The 19,405-nt window shown below is 42.3% G+C and overlaps 1 protein-coding gene across 2 annotated transcripts; it reads left to right on the top strand.

Annotated features, from left to right (window-relative positions):
- Nucleotides 1-2,926: 2,926 nt before the first annotated feature.
- Nucleotides 2,927-18,911, top strand: LOC117130380. Of its 2 annotated transcripts, XM_033283266.1 has the most exons (3): nt 2,927-5,249; nt 16,769-17,569; nt 17,642-18,911. In XM_033283266.1, exons 1-3 carry the CDS (start codon nt 4,578-4,580, stop codon nt 17,987-17,989), a joined length of 1,821 nt encoding a protein of 606 aa, XP_033139157.1. In that variant the 5' UTR covers nt 2,927-4,577; the 3' UTR covers nt 17,990-18,911. The 2 variants fall into 2 exon arrangements, with proteins under 2 accessions (XP_033139157.1, XP_033139156.1); XM_033283265.1 differs by having other exon boundaries at nt 16,769-18,911.
- The last annotated feature ends 494 nt before the right edge of the window (nt 18,912-19,405 follow it).

The following is a 19,405-nucleotide window of genomic DNA, read 5'->3' as shown; positions in this document are numbered from 1 at the left end:
ATGCATAGTCATTGGAGTTGCTTGCTCTATCTCCAAATGCTTCAAGATCCCTTTGATCCATACCAACTCATTGGTAAGCTTCAGCATTGCTCTATACTCAGCTTCAGCACTTGAACAAGACACCACCTTCTGCTTCTTGCGCTTCCAAGTCACCAAGTTGCCTCCAATGAATGTACAGTAGCCAGTGGTTGATCTTCTGTCTGCTCTATCTCCAGCCCAATCCGCATCACAATATCCCACTACTTCAGTACTCTTGTTGCATCCCATCCAAACTCCAAGGCTTGATGTCCCGTTTAGATACAAGAGCAGTCTCTCCACCATGCGCCAGTGATGATCCTTTGGAACTTGCATATGCTGGCTCACTTGGTTCACAGCAAAGCAAATGTCTGGTCGTGTGATGGTGAGGTAGATGAGCTTCCCTACTAACTTCCTGTATAGCTTTGGATCATGAAAGGCCTTGCTATCTTCAATCTCCCCCTCACGTGGAATCTTGTATCCATCTTCAAGAGGCATCTTTGCTGTCTTATCTCCTGTATACCAGCATCTTTCAAAAGATCAAGTGTGTACTTCCTTTGGGAAATGAACAATCCTTCCTTAGATCTACACAACTCAATTCCAAGGAAGTATTTCATTTCTCCTAAGTCTTTGATTTCAAACACAGACTTCAAAAACTCCTTTGTGGCTTTTATACCAGCCTTATCACTACCTGTTATGATAATGTCATCAACATATACAAGTAGACAGATGATACCTGAGGGTGTAGTGAGAGTGAAGAGAGTGTGATCCAATTCAGACTTCTTGAACCCACACCCATTTAAGGTAGTGCTCAGCTTGTTATACCACGCTCTAGGAGATTGCTTCAACCCATAGATAGCCTTCTTGAGTCTCAATACATTTCCAGGTTTCACAAGGTGCTCTAGACCCGGTGGAGGATGCATATACACTTCATCCTCTAGCTCTCCTTGAAGAAAGGCATTCTTCACATCCATCTGCCAAATTTCCCACTCAAGATTCACAGCAAGAGATAGTACAATTCTTATGGTATGGAGTTTGGCAACAGGGGCAAAGGTATCAATATAGTCTTCCCCATATGTTTGAGTGTATCCTCTAGCCACCAATCTTGTCTTCTTCCTCTCAATAGTTCCATCAGGTAGATACTTGATAGTGAATATCCACTTGCTTGTTACTGCCTTCTTCCCTCTTGGTAACTCACTTTCAAACCAAGTGTCATTCTTTATCATAGCATTTGCTTCATCACCCACTGATTCTTTCCAATCTTCATGTAACATTGCTTCTTCATATGATCTTGGTACACTGCTCTCATCTAAGCTTGTAATGAATGCACAATGTTCCTTTGGATAGCTCGCAAATGAGCACACAGCCTGAGAGGGATGCTTCACAGCTTGAGCATTGTAGTACACTCTCGTGTTTACCCAGTTGGAAGCATCTCTCTTCAGCCGTGTGCTTCTCCTTAACGGGGCTTGTTCCACCTCCACCACCGTAGGCTGCACCACCGTAGGCTGAACTGCTTCTCTTTCTACTTCATTTGGTTCATTTGGTTCCACATAATCTTCTTGTATGGATTCTTCCTCTCTTTGTATCACACCTTGACCATGACTATCTGAGTCTTGATCCTCATGATCTTCAGGCTCAGCCTCATTTCCCCCCTCATGATCATGGTGTGATGGTTCTTCAGCTTCATTCTCCTTTGATGGTTGCTGATCCTGGGACATGTTGATTCCAAGTCCTTCCAGTACACGCCTAAGACTTGTAGCTCGATCAGATGGTTGAGACAAGTCTTCAAGATCTTCCCACTTTCTATCTCCATAAAAGCTCTTATCCTCCAAGAACTTCACATCTCTAGACACAAGAACTCTCCTGGCTTCTGAATCATAGCATTTGTATCCCTTTTGTGACGTTGAGTAGCCAATGAACATGGCTCTTGTGCTCTTTGCTTCTAGCTTATTCCTTAGCTCCCCGGGTACAAGTACAAAGCACACGCATCCAAAGACTCTTAAGTGATCCAGCACAGGTTTGCTTCTGTTTAGAACTTCATAAGGAGCTTGATCTTCCAGGATCTTGGTTGGATCCTATTGATTAGATAACAAGCCGAGATCACAACATCACTCCAGAATCTCTTAGGCACACTTGTATGAAACATCATAGACCTTGCCACCTCCATTAGGTGTCTATTCTTTCTCTCAGCTACACCGTTCTGTTGAGGAGTGTATGGACAACTTGTCTGATGTAGAATCCCATGTTGAGCTAGGTGACTCTCAAATAGCTTTAAGTCTCCTACACCTTTAATGGGAATTCTATCTCCATTTGCAATCATTACATGTCCATGAGCAGGTTCTATGTTTTTGATCAAGCTATCATCACTAATCATGTGATGAGATGCACCAGAGTCAACAATCAATGGTTTTATGCCTCTAGCAAGATGAGTTCTAGGTGATTCATTTCTCAGTTTTAATTTCTCAATGATATCTATCAACCTATTCTCATTCCTAGGCATCATATGAGCAGTATAAGAGTAACCAAGAGTGTTTCCGAATGTACCAGACTCCTTAAGAGCTTTGATGAGGGCATCAATGTCAGATTCGCGGATCACTTCATGCTCCAAACTCTTTGCGGCCGTGTAGTGAGTTGCCATTGCCTTGCCTGCGCTTTCACCCACTTGTGCATTTGAGCCTGCTCCTGATGGACCGGCTTCACTTGCTTCAGTAGACAGGTTAGCTCTGGCTTCTCGATCCTTGTTGAACTTGGCCGGCTTGAGATGGGGATGAAGGATCCAGCACTGGCTCCTCTTGTGTCCCGGCTTCTTGCAGTGATCACAGTTGCCTCCAAACCTCCTCTCATCACCATACTTCCTCTCATCAGTCTTGTATGCTGCACGGTTAGCTTGCGCTCCTTCCTCAGCCTTGTTGGCTAGTGATGAGGACCTCAAGTCAGTAGCTGGACCTCCAACTCATGAGATCAACCATACAAGCTACATTGGAGCCAGCAGCAACATAGATTCACTCAAAGAAAGATATCTTTGCAACCATGAGGAATTTAACCGTGAAACCGGTTGCTATAGATTCTCAACTCAAGCAGAGCACGCAGCAAATTGGTTTCATACCAAAAGGAGTAATGGTTTAGGAGATATTCCCGTTACAAGTCAGACTATCTACACTGCATCCGAACTGGTTCTAATTAAGGAAAGTAATTCTTTGCTTAAGGAGTGTGCAACTCAAACTCACGTGTGGAAACCAGGAGATTATTCATTATATCTAAGAGCAGTTGGAGAGTTTCTACCATGCACCAGCAGCCACAGGATCAAGATGAATCCCTTATTTGTCAACTTACCTTACATGGATGCATTCACACTTGGAGTTATTAAAGACCAACGGCTATTTCCCCTTCTGTTCAGGCACGACTTAGAGACTATCCAGACATCAAAGGAGATCCCACGGATGCATTTATTTCTGCCCAAACTCACAAGATACAAGGAGAGAAGACAACTTCCATACATGGACAGATTCTGCACCAACTAAGTCCAACGGCTAGTTTTTCACTTATTATTTCTTTCCAAGTTATTCTTTTAGGCATTTGTGTTCTTTTCTATTTAAACAGAGCTAAGTCTCATTTGTAAATCACCCTTGCACGAAATTAATAAAGTATTATTAAGTTTACAAAGTTTGTCTTTGTTTTGTTCAATTAGTCTTTAGGTGGATTCCTTTAGATTTCTTGTCCGTTTGCTTGTCTCCTTAGTTTGTGGATTCATTCTAGGATACAAGTGTAGGTCTCTGTCTTGGTGTGGATTCACATAGGCACAGGCTTCTGGTCTTATCAAAGGGATATTTCCGCAACCCTTTGTGGCGACAATCGACCCATTCAAGCTTGACAACTCTTGTTGCCTTGTGATCTAGCCTTTGTTAGCTTAGGCTTGTATCATTTTTGGTATCAGAGCTTAAAGCCCCTATCCCCAGGTTGTGTTCATCCAACCTTTATATCTTTTAATTTTGTTTTGCATTTTGTTTTTCATTTAGTTTTGTTTTGCATAATCATATAAAACCTATAAAAAGTCATATTTGTTTCTGTTGCATCTTGTTTATCTTGTTTCTATTTCATAAAACCATAAAAATAAAATTGTTTGTCATTTGTTGCATTTGTTGCATTTAGTTCTTTATTTCTGTCAAAAATATTAAAACCCATAAAAAGTTGTGTTCTTCATTTGTTCTTCATCCTGTCGATTTAATTGTTGCTTAGATTCATATCTTTAAAAAAAAAACATAAAAGCTGTTAGAATTAAGTTAATATCCGAGTTTCCAAATTTTGGTGGAGTTTTTGAAAGTTTTCCTTCTTCTGGTCAACCGAAACTTATTCCTTTCCAAAAGATTTTTGTTTACTTGCAAACTTTATTTAAAAAAAAAAAAAAAAAGAGAGGAAATCAGAAATTGCCCATTTTGTTTAGTGTTTAGTATTTTTTTCTTCTTCTTTCCTTTAACTTTGCTAGTCACGTTTTCTTGTTTAATCACTTGATTCAGAATACTTTCATCTTCTTCTTGAGATATTTAATCCTTAACTTGGTAGACATGGCGACTGAAGAAGAAGCTGATGAGTACAATATTTCTGAAGTTGATTGGGGTGAAGAACCGGGATACTCATGGGAAGATCAAAACTATGGAGATGGCTCTGAAGAAGAAGCTGATGAGTACAATATTTCTGAACTTGATTGGGGTGAAGAACCGGGATACTCATGGGAAGATCAAAACTATGGAGATGGCTCTGAAGAAGACGACCAGTGTAGAGAGTCAAGGGCTGAAGATGGATATGAGGAAGGACCATGTCGTGGGGAGCTTGATTCCAAACCACAAGACCACTACAAGAACCATACCATCAACAAGAGCTATTCTAAACCTTGGTTAAAATTTACTGATAAATTTTATGACTATAGTCCAACAGTTTTCACCAAAACACTTGTGTCTTTTTCAGGAAACGAGAACTACTCCAGATGGGAGGAAGACATGGAAAATTATTTTTGGGAGTACAAAGTTCCTAAACATAAGAAGCTGTCCATAGCCTTAGACACCCGTGTAGGAGAAGCTTACCAATGGTGGCTTCAAGAGGAAGAATGTCGCATCTACTTCAAGGAACCAACCCCACACTGGGAATATGTCAAAGAGCTGATGTATGAACATTTCGAGATGAGGAGATTACCCCCTAGAACCTGTCCTAAACGTTTTGTTAAACTGAAACCGAGACAACTGTTGAGATGAGAGAATAAAGAGTTGATATATTGAGAGAGGAAGAGAGTTGGAGTAGACAGTAACTTTGGAGTTTTACTGTGGTAACTTTAGTTTAACCACAGTAACAACTTGGGAAGTTATCTGATGGCATGAGAAGGTAACTTAGTGAAGGGAAGAGAGTAAACTCGACCAAAGAGGATAAGGAAGGATAAGGGAGCACTTTGACAGCCTGTATGATGCTGGAAAGGAGAGGATGCTTTTCTACTAGTGCAAGCATGTGAGAAAGCACAGCCAAGTGATTCAAAAGGAGTTCCAGCCTGTCCTTTGACTACACATGCTTATACATTTCGAAATTCCTTGTTGCTCTCTCTTTATATACTTGTAAACCCTCATCAGTATTAATTAATGGAGTTTTGAGTCTCTCTCTCTTAAGTCTCTCTCTTGTTCTTAATCTCCAATCTCTTTAATTCTCAGATTAGACTTAATCACTCTTTAAATCATCAAATCTAATATGGTATCAGAGCCAGGTTACTTTAAAAGGAGAGAGTGATTTCGTTTTTCTAAATGTTCTTGAGTGTTCTTGAGTGTTCTTGAGAGTTCTTGAGATTTTTCAAGAGCTAGATCCTTTAAAAGTCAAGTTTGTGTCTGTTGGTGTTTCTTTTGGAGAGTCAGCTTCAAGGGAGTCCCTTTAGGTGTTTGACAAGGTCAGAAGATGGGTCTAGCTTGTGGTTCAGCAAGGCGTGAAGAGATGGAAGAGAGAGGGAATGAGTGGGGGTGGTTCTCACAAATGAAAACGACTCTGAAGAGGTGTGGAGTTTGGAGAAACCATGAGAAGGAAGAGTCTTTGAAGGGTAAAGCTGCTGAGAAAGATCAGACAGCAAGAGAAACAAGTGGAAATTGCTTTAGTCTTGAAGAAAGTACACTGCTTGAGAAGATTGAAGATGTTTATGAGAACAAGATCAGTCTTAGGAGAGTGTATGAAGTCAAGAAGGTGATTAGTGGAGGTAAACCAGGAAGAGAAGAGTTCAATAACCATGTGAGGAAGCTACAACATTTGTGGGTTGAACTACAAGGGTTGAGATCCCATGTGGATGGGGATACTACACAAGAGCAAGAGACGGTCTTGAAGCTCTTGGCGAGCATGGAGTCATCATATGGGTGGCTGGTAGAGATGGTTCTAAGAGGGGAACAGCTTCCGGAAATGGAAGAGATTTGTGGGCTTATAAGAAGGGCGTATGAGATAATGAGAGATGATGAGAGGCTAACCATGAGTAGGAGTGAGAGCTCATGGAAGCCAACTGGGAGTAGGAGTGAGAGCTTCCAGAAGCTAACCATGAGTAGGAGTGAGGGCTCATGGAGGCTAACCGGGAGTAGGAGTGAGGGCTTCCGGAAGAAGAGAAGGTGCAGAATGCTATCCAAAGCTTCTATCAACATAGGAAAGGGTAGAAAGAGAGTTGTGGGAGAGTGTTCTTACTCAGCCTACATGGGGGAATCAGTAGAAGACAGTGGGGTGTTAAGAGAGCAGGAGAAAGGGAGTGGAGCTGATGATCGCATCACCAGGAAGGAATGGAGAGTGTTCATGGAACATGTACAAGCCTTAGCAGCAAGCAAGAAGCATGCTATACAATCCGGAGCTTCTAAACCCATGGTGATTGATTCTGGAGCAAGTCATCATATGATCAGTGATAGGAGGCTTATAAGTGAGATCAAGGCTGCAACAGGGAGTGTTAGGATAGCTAATGGTGCTATGATCCCAATAGAAGGAGTGGGAAAGCTCAAACTGTTTGAGAAGGACACGGCTGCCTTCTACATGCCTCAGTTCACTTCAAATCTATTATCTGTGAAGAAAGCTACCATTGATCTTGATTGTCAAGTAGTATTCAGACCTGATGAAGTTGAGTTTCAAGATTTGAAGACTGGGAGAGTCATTGGCAGAGGAGACAGCAAAAATCAGCTATACCACCTCGACTTGGCTAAGACCTCTAATCCCTTTGATTCTATTTGCTTGAGTAGTACTGCTGAGAAGATTGATAGTATTACTTGGCATGCTAGATTAGGACATCCTCATGCTCGTGCCATTGAATTGATAATCCCTAATATGTCATTCAATCACTTGGATTGTGAAGCATGCATATTAGGAAAGCATTGTAGGACTGTTTTCCCAACATCTAAGACTACTTATGAGCATTGCTTTGATCTAGTTCACTCGGATGTGTGGACCGCTCCATGCATGTCTAGAGACAGCCATAAATACTTTGTGACATTCATTGATGAGAAGTCTAAGTATACATGGCTCACATTGCTTCCATCTAAAGATAAGGTGCTAGAAGCGTTTATGAACTTCCAAGCATATGTATCTAATCAATACAATGCTACTGTGAAGGTACTGAGATCAGACAACGGAGGTGAATACATCAGCAATGCCTTCAAGAGTCATCTAGCCAAGCATGGGATTGTGCATCAGACCAGTTGTCCTTACACACCACAGCAGAATGGTGTAGCTGAGAGGAAGAATAGGCACTTGATGGAGGTTGCTAGGTCGATGATGTTTCATGCAAATGTCCCAAAAAGATTTTGGGGAGATGCTGTTCAGACTGCTTGCTACCTCATCAACCGGGTCCCAACCAAGATACTGAAGAATCTGTCTCCATTTGAGGTGCTGAATAAGAGCAAGCCTTTTATTGATCACCTACGAGTATTTGGGTGTGTATGCTATGTCATGACTCCAGGAGAACAGAGAAACAAGCTGGAGGCAAAGAGTACTAAGGCAATGTTTATTGGATACTCTATCACTCAAAGGGATACAAGTGCTATGATCCTGAAGCAAGGAGAGTGATGGTATCTAGAGAAGTGAAGTTTATTGAATCCAAAGGGTATTATGAAGAAAAGGAGTGGGAAAATCTGAAGGATTTGTCTCAAGCTCCATCTGATAGAGCAACAACACTGAGGGTGCTGTTGGAGAAGCTAGGGATAGGGTTATCCCAGGATCAGGAATCTGGAAGAAGAGAGTCTTCCAATCCTACTAGTGAAGCTGAAAGAACAACCCTCTTGATCATGAGAGGGGGAATGGAACTGAATCTCATGAGCAAGTGCAAAATCAAGAAGATTCAGGCCAGCATAATCAAGAGGTGACACAGGAAGTAGAGAGTGGTGCTCAGTCTAGTGGAGATGGGCAAAGAGAGTCTACTGGCTCAGATGAGAGTGGTACTCAGTCTAGTGGAGATTGGGAAGTGGATCCTGATGGGTCAAATGAGAGTGGTGCTCAATCAAGTGAAGATGGGCAAGAGCCACAAGAAGAACAAGTTCAGGAGCTGAGGAGGAGCACAAGGGTGAAGAGAGATGCTTCCAACTGGGTAAACACGAGAGTGTACTACAATGCCCAGGCTGTGGAGCATCCTTCTCAAGCTATGTGTTCCTTTGCAGAGTTTCCAGACGAGCATATAGCCTTCACAGTAAGCTTGGATGAGAGCTATATTCCAAGGACATATGAAGAAGCTATGGCTTTAAAGGAGTGGAGAGATTCAGTTGCTGATGAGTCCGGAGCCATGATTAAGAATGAAACATGGTATGAGAGTGAGCTGCCTAAAGGGAAGAAGGCAGTGACTAGTAAATGGGTGTTCACAATCAAGTTTCATCCTGATGGAAGAATAGAGAGGCGCAAGTCTAGGTTGGTGGCAAGAGGATTTACTCAGACATATGGTGAGGACTATGTTGAGACCTTTGCTCCTGTGGCTAAACTTCATACTATCAGGATTGTATTATCTTTAGCTGTGAATCTTGAGTGGGATTTGTGGCAAATGGATGTGAAGAATGCATTCCTTCAAGGAGAGTTGGAAGATGAAGTATACATGCATCCACCACCAGGTCTTGAACATCTAGTAAAGAAGGGTAATGTGTTGAGGTTGAGGAAAGCTATCTATGGTCTCAAGCAGTCTCCAAGGGCGTGGTACAACAAGTTGAGTACTACACTGAATGGGAGAGGGTTCAGAAAGTCAGAATTGGATCACACTCTCTTTACCCTAACCACCTCATCTGGTATTGTGGTATTGCTTGTGTATGTGGATGATATCATCATCACAGGCAGTGATAAGGAAGGCATCAAGGCTACAAAGGAGTATCTCAAGGCAAGCTTTGAGATTAAAGACTTGGGGGAAATGAAGTATTTTCTTGGGATTGAGATATGCAGATCAAAGGAAGGATTGTTCATGTCTCAAAGGAAGTATGTGATTGATCTATTGAAGGGAGCAGATGCCTATGGAGGAAAGACAGCCAAGATGCCAATGGAGGATGGGTACAAGGTTCCACGTGAGGGGGAGATTGAGGATAGCAAGCCATTCCATGATCCTAAGCTGTATAGGAAGCTAGTGGGGAAGTTGATTTATCTTACCATTACTAGACCTGATGTATGCTTTGCGGTGAATCAAGTCAGTCAACACATGCAAGTTCCTAAGGAGCACCACTGGCGGATGGTGGAAAGGATCTTGATGTATCTGAATGGAACTACTGGTCTTGGAGTATGGATGGGATTATGACTTTAGAGAATATGAAAGGTATTGAGAAGTCTAAGAGAGATTCAAGAGAGATTAGAGTGTTTAAGAGAAAGTGTATGAGATTATCATGATGAACTAGAGAGAGAGACTCATAAACTCGTGTGTTAATATTAATCAAGGCAGAGTTTACAATATATAGCAAAGGAAAGACTAGGGTTTCAGCATAAGAGATAAGGCAAAGCATGTGTAGTCAAAGCTAAAGGGAGCGGATGGTTTGAACTAGCCAATGGATTGCTTCACACACTTTCAGCATATTCCAAGATGCTGATTACTTTACAGCTATGCCAGCCTGTCTTCTCCGCGTCTCCTTTCTTCCCTTCAACGGTCATAAGCCTCCTTAACACTCAAGGTAACTCTCCAAAGTAACTTGGGTAAGGATGGTAAGTTTTGGTTGATGATGGGTCGACCCGAGAATGTACGGCCTGTACGGCCAGTACGGTCAGTACGGATTGTACGGACTGGTCGACCTCATACCTCATCCTTTCCTTAACACATCCTTCTCATAATGCTGCCTTATACCCCATCACTTCCCTTGCTTATACTCAACTCATTTCAACACTCCCCCTCAAGCTTGAATTCTAGAATCCTTTCAAGCTTGGAACAGCCATGAGATCTTCCTCATTAAAAACCTCACCAAGGAAAACCCATTGGGACAAAACCTTGATGAGGGAAAAAGAGTGAAGAACTCATGGCTAAGGGGACTCAGCCACTTGGTGTGAGATCCAGGAGTCCTAGCCTGATGTGAATGGACTCCATGGTCTTCTGTCTCGCGGCTTTGGTAAAGACATCAGCTAACTGATCCTCACTCCTTGTATAGCATGGCAAGATCACTCCCAAGACAATCATCTGCCTCACCTTGTGACAATCAACTTCAATGTGCTTGGTTCTCTCATGGAAGACTGAGTTGGTTGCAATGTGTATAGCCGCTTGATTGTCACAATGCATAGTCATTGGAGTTGCTTGCTCTATCTCCAAATGCTTCAAGATCCCTTTGATCCATACCAACTCATTGGTAAGCTTCAGCATTGCTCTATACTCAGCTTCAGCACTTGAACAAGACACCACTTTCTGCTTCTTGCTCTTCCAAGTCACCAAGTTGCCTCCAATGAATGTACAGTAGCCAGTGGTTGATCTTCTGTCTGCTCTATCTCCAGCCCAATCCGCATCACAATATCCCACTACTTCAGTACTCTTGTTGCATCCCATCCAAACTCCAAGGCTTGATGTCCCGTTCAGATACAAGAGCAGTCTCTCCACCATGCGCCAGTGATGATCCTTTGGAACTTGCATATGCTGGCTCACTTGGTTCACAGCAAAGCAAATGTCTGGTCGTGTGATGGTGAGGTAGATGAGCTTCCCTACTAGCTTCCTGTATAGCTTTGGATCATGAAAGGCCTTGCTATCTTCAATCTCCCCCTCACGTGGAATCTTGTATCCATCTTCAAGAGGCATCTTTGCTGTCTTATCTCCTTGTATACCTGCATCTTTCAAAAGATCAAGTGTGTACTTCCTTTGGGAAATGAACAATCCTTCCTTAGATCTACACAACTCAATTCCAAGGAAGTATTTCATTTCTCCTAAGTCTTTGATTTCAAACACAGATTTCAAAAACTCCTTTGTGGCTTTTATACCAGCCTTATCACTACCTGTTATGATAATGTCATCAACATATACAAGTAGACAGATGATACCTGAGGGTGTAGTGAGAGTGAAGAGAGTGTGATCCAATTCAGACTTCTTGAACCCACGCCCATTTAAGGTAGTGCTCAGCTTGTTATACCATGCTCTAGGAGATTGCTTCAACCCATAGATAGCCTTCTTGAGTCTCAATACATTTCCAGGTTTCACAAGGTGCTCTAGACCCGGTGGTGGATACATATACACTTCATCCTCTAGCTCTCCTTGAAGAAAGGCATTCTTCACATCCATCTGCCAAAGCTCCCACTCAAGATTCACAGCAAGAGATAGTACAATTCTTATGGTATGGAGTTTGGCAACAGGGGCAAAGGTATCAATGTAGTCTTCCCCATATGTTTGAGTGTATCCTCTAGCCACCAGTCTTGTCTTCTTCCTCTCAATAGTTCCATCAGGTAGATACTTGATAGTGAATATCCACTTGCTTGTTACTGCCTTCTTCCCTCTTGGTAACTCACTTTCAAACCAAGTGTCATTCTTTATCATAGCATTTGCTTCATCACCCACTGATTCTTTCCAATCTTCATGTAACATTGCTTCTTCATATGATCTTGGTACACTGCTCTCATCTAAGCTTGTAATGAATGCACAATGTTCCTTTGGGTAGCTCGCAAATGAGCACACAGCCTGAGAGGGATGCTTCACAGCTTGAGCATTGTAGTACACTCTCGTGTTTACCCAGTTGGAAGCATCTCTCTTCAGCCGTGTGCTTCTCCTTAATGGGGCTTGTTCCACCTCCACCACCGTAGGCTGCACCTCCGTAGGCTGAACTGCTTCTCTTTCTACTTCATTTGGTTCAATTGGTTCCACATGATCTTCTTGTATGGATTCTTCCTCTCTTTGTATCACACCTTGACCATGACTATCTGAGTCTTGATCTTCATGATCTTCAGGCTCAGCCTCATTTCCCCCCTCATGATCATGGTGCGATGGTTCTTCAGCTTCATTCTCCTTTGATGGTTGCTGATCCTGGGACATGTTGATTCCAAGCCCTTCTAGAACACGCCTAAGACTTGTAGCTCGATCAGATGGTTGAGACAAATCTTCAAGATCTTCCCACTTTCTATCTCCATAAAAGCTCTTATCCTCCAAGAACTTCACATCTCTAGACACAAGAACTCTCCTGGCTTCTGAATCATAGCATTTGTATCCCTTTTGTGACGTTGAGTAGCCAATGAACATGGCTCTTGTGCTCTTTGCTTCTAGCTTATTCCTTAGCTCCCCGGGTACAAGTACAAAGCACACGCATCCAAAGACTCTTAAGTGATCCAGCACAGGTTTGCTTCTGTTTAAAACTTCATAAGGAGCTTGATCTTCCAGGATCTTGGTTGGTATCCTATTGATTAGATAACAAGCCGAGATCACAGCATCACTCCAGAATCTCTTAGGCACACTTGTATGAAACATCATAGACCTTGCCACCTCCATTAGGTGTCTATTCTTTCTCTCAGCTACACCGTTCTGTTGAGGAGTGTATGGACAACTTGTCTGATGTAGAATCCCATGTTGAGCTAGGTGACTCTTGAATGCATTGCCAGTATATTCTCCACCATTATCAGACCTGAAAATCTTAATCTTGGCATTATACTGGTTAGATACATAAGATTGGAAGTTTTTAAATGCATCAAGAACCCTATCCTTTGTTTTAATGAGTGTTATCCAGGTGTATTTAGATTTCTCATCTATAAATGTGACAAAGTACTTGTAATTATCTCTAGATAAGCAGGGAGCAGTCCATACATCAGAGTGAACAAGATCAAAACACTTATCATAGATAGTAGTAGATCTTTTAAAGACAGTCTTACAATGTTTTCCCAAAATACAAGCCTCACAATCATTATTTTTAAACATGACACCTGGAAACATTAAGCTTAAGGCTCTAACATGTGGATGTCCTAGCCTAGAATGCCATAATGCACCTTTACTTAAAACAGAACTCAGCAAACAACTAGAAATGGGGTTAATGTCTTCAAGTACATAAAGATCCCCCTTGGTTACTCCTTGTCCGATCAACTTATTGCTCTCAATATCCTGAAATGTCACATTGTTAGGACTAAAGATAACATTGCATTGTAGATCATTGGTACATCTTTTAACAGATAAGAGATTAGAAGTAAAATCAGGCATGTAAAATGCTTTAGAGTTCTTATCAAATAGCTTTAAGTCTCCTACACCTTTAATGGGAATTCTATCTCCATTTGCAATCATTACATGACCATGAGCAGGTTCTATGTTTTTGATCAAGCTATCATCACTAATCATGTGATGAGATGCACCAGAGTCAACAATCAATGGTTTTATGCCTCTAGCAAGATGAGTTCTAGGTGATTCATTTCTCAGTTTTAATTTCTCAATGATATCTATCAACCTATTCTCATTCCTAGGCATCATATGAGCAGTATAAGAGTAACCAAGAGTGTTTCCGAATGTACCAGACTCCTTAAGAGCTTTGATGAGGGCATCAATGTCAGATTTGCGGATCACTTCATGCTCCAAACTCTTTGCGGCCGTGTAGTGAGTTGCCATTGCCTTGCCTGCGCTTTCACCCACTTGTGCACTTGAGCCTGCTCCTGATGGACCGGCTTCACTTGCTTCAGTAGACAGGTTAGCTCTGGCTTCTCGATCCTTGTTGAACTTGGCCGGCTTGAGATGGGGATGAAGGATCCAGCACTGGCTCCTCTTGTGTCCCGGCTTCTTGCAGTGATCACAGTTGCCTCCAAACCTCCTCTCATCACCATACTTCCTCTCATCAGTCTTGTATGCTGCACGGTTAGCTTGCGCTCCTTCCTCAGCCTTGTTGGCTAGAGCTAAGTCTCCCTTGCTTCCGAAGAGACCAAGAGACCCTTCCTCCTTCTGGAGCTGCGCACACACTTCCTCCATGGATGGAAGACTTGGCATCCTCAACATGTGTTTGATCACATCATTGAACGGAGGATCCAAAGTCAACAGCAATCCAAACACCTGATCCTGCTCCCTCCTCTCCATGAGTAGCTCTTGATCAGCCGTGCTTGGCCTCAATGATTCAAGCTCAGACCACAAGGATCTATACTTGCCCAAATGCTTGGTGAACTCCTCTCCATCTTGTACCAGTGTGTTGATAGCTTTCTTGATCTCATACACACGGTTCAGATTGGTAACGTTCCCAAAAGTCTTTTGGAGTACCTCCCACAGGTGTTTTGGAGTCTCACAGTAGCTGTAGGCTTCCAAGAGATGTTCTTCAAGAGATCCTTGCAGCACAGATAGCACCATCAAGTCATCTTGAATCCACTTCTTTCCATCAGCAACCGCGAGCTCTCTTCCACCTTCTTCCTCACTGGCCACTGGTGCTGGAGCTTCATCTGTGATGTGACCCCATAACCCTAGCCTCCCAATGGCTGTCTTCACAAGCCTAGACCACAACAGGTAGTTTCCCCCACCCTTGAGTGAAATCGGAACCGTAATCACCTTGTTTCCTCCCATCTTGATTTGCTTGGACTTGGTTTAGAATCTCACAAGAAAGAACTTTTATCTGAAGCTGAAGAACACACGATCTCAATACCACAGCCAACCTGGCTCTGATACCATATGACTTTAGAGAATATGAAAGGTATTGAGAAGTCTAAGAGAGATTCAAGAGAGATTAGAGTGTTTAAGAGAAAGTGTATGAGATTATCATGATGAACTAGAGAGAGAGACTCATAAACTCGTGTGTTAATATTAATCAAGGCAGAGTTTACAATATATAGCAAAGGAAAGACTAGGGTTTCAGCATAAGAGATAAGGCAAAGCATGTGTAGTCAAAGCTAAAGGGAGCGGATGGTTTGAACTAGCCAATGGATTGCTTCACACACTTTCAGCATATTCCAAGATGCTGATTACTTTACAGCTATGCCAGCCTGTCTTCTCCGCGTCTCCTTTCTTCCCTTCAATGGTCATAAGCCTCCTTAACACTCAAGGTAACTCTCCAAAGTAACTTGGGTAAGGATGGTAAGTTTTGGTTGATGATGGGTCGACCCGAGAATGTACGGCCTGTACGGCCAGTACGGTCAGTACGGATTGTACGGACTGGTCGACCTCATACCTCATCCTTTCCTTAACACATCCTTCTCATAATGCTTCCTTATACCCCATCACTTCCCTTGCTTATACTCAACTCATTTCAACAGGGATGTAACAAGAGTACTGAGGTTGTAGGCTACTGTGATGCGGATTGGGCTGGTGATAGAGCAGATAGAAGATCAACCACAGGCTATTGTACATTCATTGGTGGTAACTTGGTCACTTGGAAGAGTAAGAAGCAGAAGGTAGTGTCTTGTTCCAGTGCTGAGGCCGAGTATAGAGCAATGCTGAAGCTTACAAATGAGCTAGTGTGGATAAAAGGGATTTTGAAGCATCTGGAGATTATTCAAGCAACGCCAATGACAATGCATTGTGATAATCAAGCAGCTATCCACATTGCATCTAACTCTGTGTTCCATGAGAGAACAAAGCACATTGAGGTTGATTGTCACAAGGTGAGGCAGATGATGATTCTTGGGGTGATTCTACCTTGTTATACTCGGAGTGAGGATCAGTTAGCAGATGTGTTCACAAAGGCAGCAAGGCAAAAGACAATGGAGTCCATACACATCAGGTTAGGACTCATTGATCTCTCGCCTAAGGGCTAGTCTATACACTCTCCTGATCATGTGATCTCTACTCTTTTCCCTCATTAAGGTTTTGTCCCAATGGGCTTTCTTTAATGAGGTTTTAATGAGGGAGATCTCATGGTCCTTCCAAGCTTGACTTGTTCCACATGGTCAAGCTTGAGGGGGAGTGTTGAGATGAGAGAATAAAGAGTTTATATATTGAGAGAGGAAGAGAGTTGGAGTAGACAGTAACTTTGGAGTTTTACTGTGGTAACTTTAGTTTAACCACAGTAACAACTTGGGAAGTTATCTGATGGCATGAGAAGGTAACTTAGTGAAGGGAAGAGAGTAAACTCGACCAAAGAGGATAAGGAAGGATAAGGGAGCACTTTGACAGCCTGTATGATGCTGGAAAGGAGAGGATGCTTTTCTACTAGTGCAAGCATGTGAGAAAGCACAGCCAAGTGATTCAAAAGGAGTTCCAGCCTGTCTTTTGACTACACATGCTTATACATTTCGAAATTCCTTGTTGCTCTCTCTTTATATACTTGTAAACCCTCACCAGTATTAATTAATGGAGTTTTGAGTCTCTCTCTCTTAAGTCTCTCTCTTGTTCTTAATCTCCAATCTCTTTAATTCTCAGATTAGACTTAATCACTCTTTAAATCATCAAATCTAATAACAACTACATGAGCGTGAGGTAACTTTAACTTCTCACTATAATTCATATGATCAGTTTCGTTTGTATAAGTTTTCAGGAAAAGGTGAAGACCCTAGAAACTATCTTCAGTGGGAAGAGGACATGGAAAGGTACTTCAAGTGCAACTCCATTCCAAAAGGAAAATACTTGTCCTATGATCTAGGACAGCTCACTGACAAGGCTCAACGGTATTGGAAAAGAGAAGAGAAGTATAGGGAACAATTTCAAGAGCCTCCTATACGCACTTGGGAGCAATTCAAAGGGGTCATGAGGGATAGATTTGCACCTTACATCCCTACACAACACGCTCAGAAGGTGTCTACAAAGAGAGTAGTACAACCCCAAGTCTTGCAGCCGGCAAACCAGAGGCAAAGCTCAAAACCAGTGCATACACCTCATGTAAAGCACAACCAAGGTGAGTACTCTAAATCTTTAAAACCACCTGAGGTTATTTGTTATAGGTGTCAAGGCCAAGGTCACCTTGCAAAAGATTGCCCCACAAAACGAGCTGTGAAGATGGCACTACGTGAAGCAAGAGAAACCAACTTGGAGATAAGTGATTCCTTTACTAGAATAGATAAAAAGTTTGATGATCTTATCAACTTGATTAAAGCTGGATCTAATTCTGTTTCTAGTAATTCCATGACTGTCTTAACACACTTGTGTAGTGCCCAAAAGGTTAAAAACATTTCAGGTACTAACATGGAAATCAAGGAACAAGAACCCAACCTTGCTGCGCAAGCAAGTTCAACACTTGAAAATTCTCAAGTCCCAACTAATGATAAGGTGATTTCTGAACTTAATGTGACTAATCGTAACTATCAAAACACTGGGATGATGCACTTGTACTCTGTCCAGAATGTTTATAAAGGTCTAGGTAATGAGGAGACACGTCCAGAAGCTCAACAACAAGAGAATAATGAGCAATCTATCCTAGAGACCTCTACACCAGCTGATCATGCTTTAGAGGTAGCAAATACCGAAGCTGAATCAATGCAAGATAACCAGGTAAGTGAAGCTCTAAATCTTACTCAATACTATTTTTTTGAATCCTCCACTTCAAGTATGAAACACTTGCTCTTGCCCATAAGTGATGATTCAGGTATAGGTACTATGACTTTAGAGAATATGAAAGGTATTGAGAAGTCTAAGAGAGATTCAAGAGAGATTAGAGTGTTTAAGAGAAAGTGTATGAGATTATCATGATGAACTAGAGAGAGAGAGACTCATAAACTCGTGTATATTATTAATCAATCAGATTACAAGTTATATAGTAAGGGAGAGAGACACTAGGTTAAACATTAGGGAAAACATAAGCATGTGGAGTCAAAGGGGAAGAGGAGCGTCCATTTGAAATGATCCAATGGGAGAGCTTACACGCTTTGGTATCTTGGCATCTAAGACCAAGATGCTGTTTGCTTTACAGCCTGGAACAGCTAGAGACGCGCTGGTCTTCTTCCCTCAACGGACTGATCAGGATAAGGCTGTAACAAGTTTAATCTCTCACGGTAACTCCACTTGGGTAACTTTAGGATGATCCTCTTTCCCTAAGTGTACGGCCTCACTTGTACGGCCTTGGCTTGTACGGACATCCCTCATGTACTGATTCCTTATCAGAATCCTCTCATCCCTTCATGCCTTCACCTTGATGTCTCTTCTCTCCTTTTATTTAACACTCCCCCTCAAGCTTAGACTCTTGCAAGGCTAAGCTTGGAAAGGCCATGAGATCTTCCTCATTAAAAACCTCACCAAAGAAAACCCATTGGGACAAAACTTTGATGAGGGAAAAAGAGTGAAGAACTCATGGCTAAGGGGACTCAGCCACTTGGTGTGAGATCCAGGAGTCCTAGCCTGATGTGAATGGACTCCATGGTCTTCTGTCTCGCGGCTTTGGTAAAGACATCAGCTAACTGATCCTCACTCCTTGTATAGCATGGCAAGATTACTTCCAAGACAATCATCTGCCTCACCTTGTGACAATCAACTTCAATGTGCTTGGTTCTCTCATGGAAGACTGAGTTGGTTGCAATGTGTATAGCCGCTTGATTGTCACAATGCATAGTCATTGGAGTTGCTTGCTCTATCTCCAAATGCTTCAAGATCCCTTTGATCCATACCAACTCATTGGTAAGCTTCAGCATTGCTCTATACTCAGCTTCAGCACTTGAACAAGACACCACTTTCTGCTTCTTGCTCTTCCAAGTCACCAAGTTGCCTCCAATGAATGTACAGTAGCCAGTGGTTGATCTTCTGTCTGCTCTATCTCCAGCCCAATCCGCATCACAATATCCCACTACTTCAGTACTCTTGTTGCATCCCATCCAAACTCCAAGGCTTGATGTCCCGTTCAGATACAAGAGCAGTCTCTCCACCATGCGCCAGTGATGATCCTTTGGAACTTGCATATGCTGGCTCACTTGGTTCACAGCAAAGCAAATGTCTGGTCGTGTGATGGTGAGGTAGATGAGCTTCCCTACTAGCTTCCTGTATAGCTTTGGATCATGAAAGGCCTTGCTATCTTCAATCTCCCCCTCACGTGGAATCTTGTATCCATCTTCAAGAGGCATCTTTGCTGTCTTATCTCCTTGTATACCTGCATCTTTCAAAAGATCAAGTGTGTAC

The sequence above is a fragment of the Brassica rapa genome, unplaced genomic scaffold, assembly GCF_000309985.2.
Source record: "Brassica rapa cultivar Chiifu-401-42 unplaced genomic scaffold, CAAS_Brap_v3.01 Scaffold0421, whole genome shotgun sequence".
Lineage (NCBI taxonomy): Eukaryota > Viridiplantae > Streptophyta > Magnoliopsida > Brassicales > Brassicaceae > Brassica > Brassica rapa.
Note: the sequence above shows the minus strand (reverse complement) of the source record. Positions and strands in the feature narration are given on the sequence as shown.

What these genes read in the sequence shown, in the direction of transcription:
- LOC117130380 (XM_033283265.1), top strand. Translation starts at nt 4,578, where the DNA reads ATGGCGACTGAAGAAGAAGCTGATGAGTACAATATTTCTGAAGTTGAT. An exon ending in TTAAACTGAAACCGAGACAA is followed by an intron (nt 5,250 to 16,768) that starts CTGTTGAGATGA and finishes ATCTAATAACAA; the next exon opens with CTACATGAGCGTGAGGTAAC.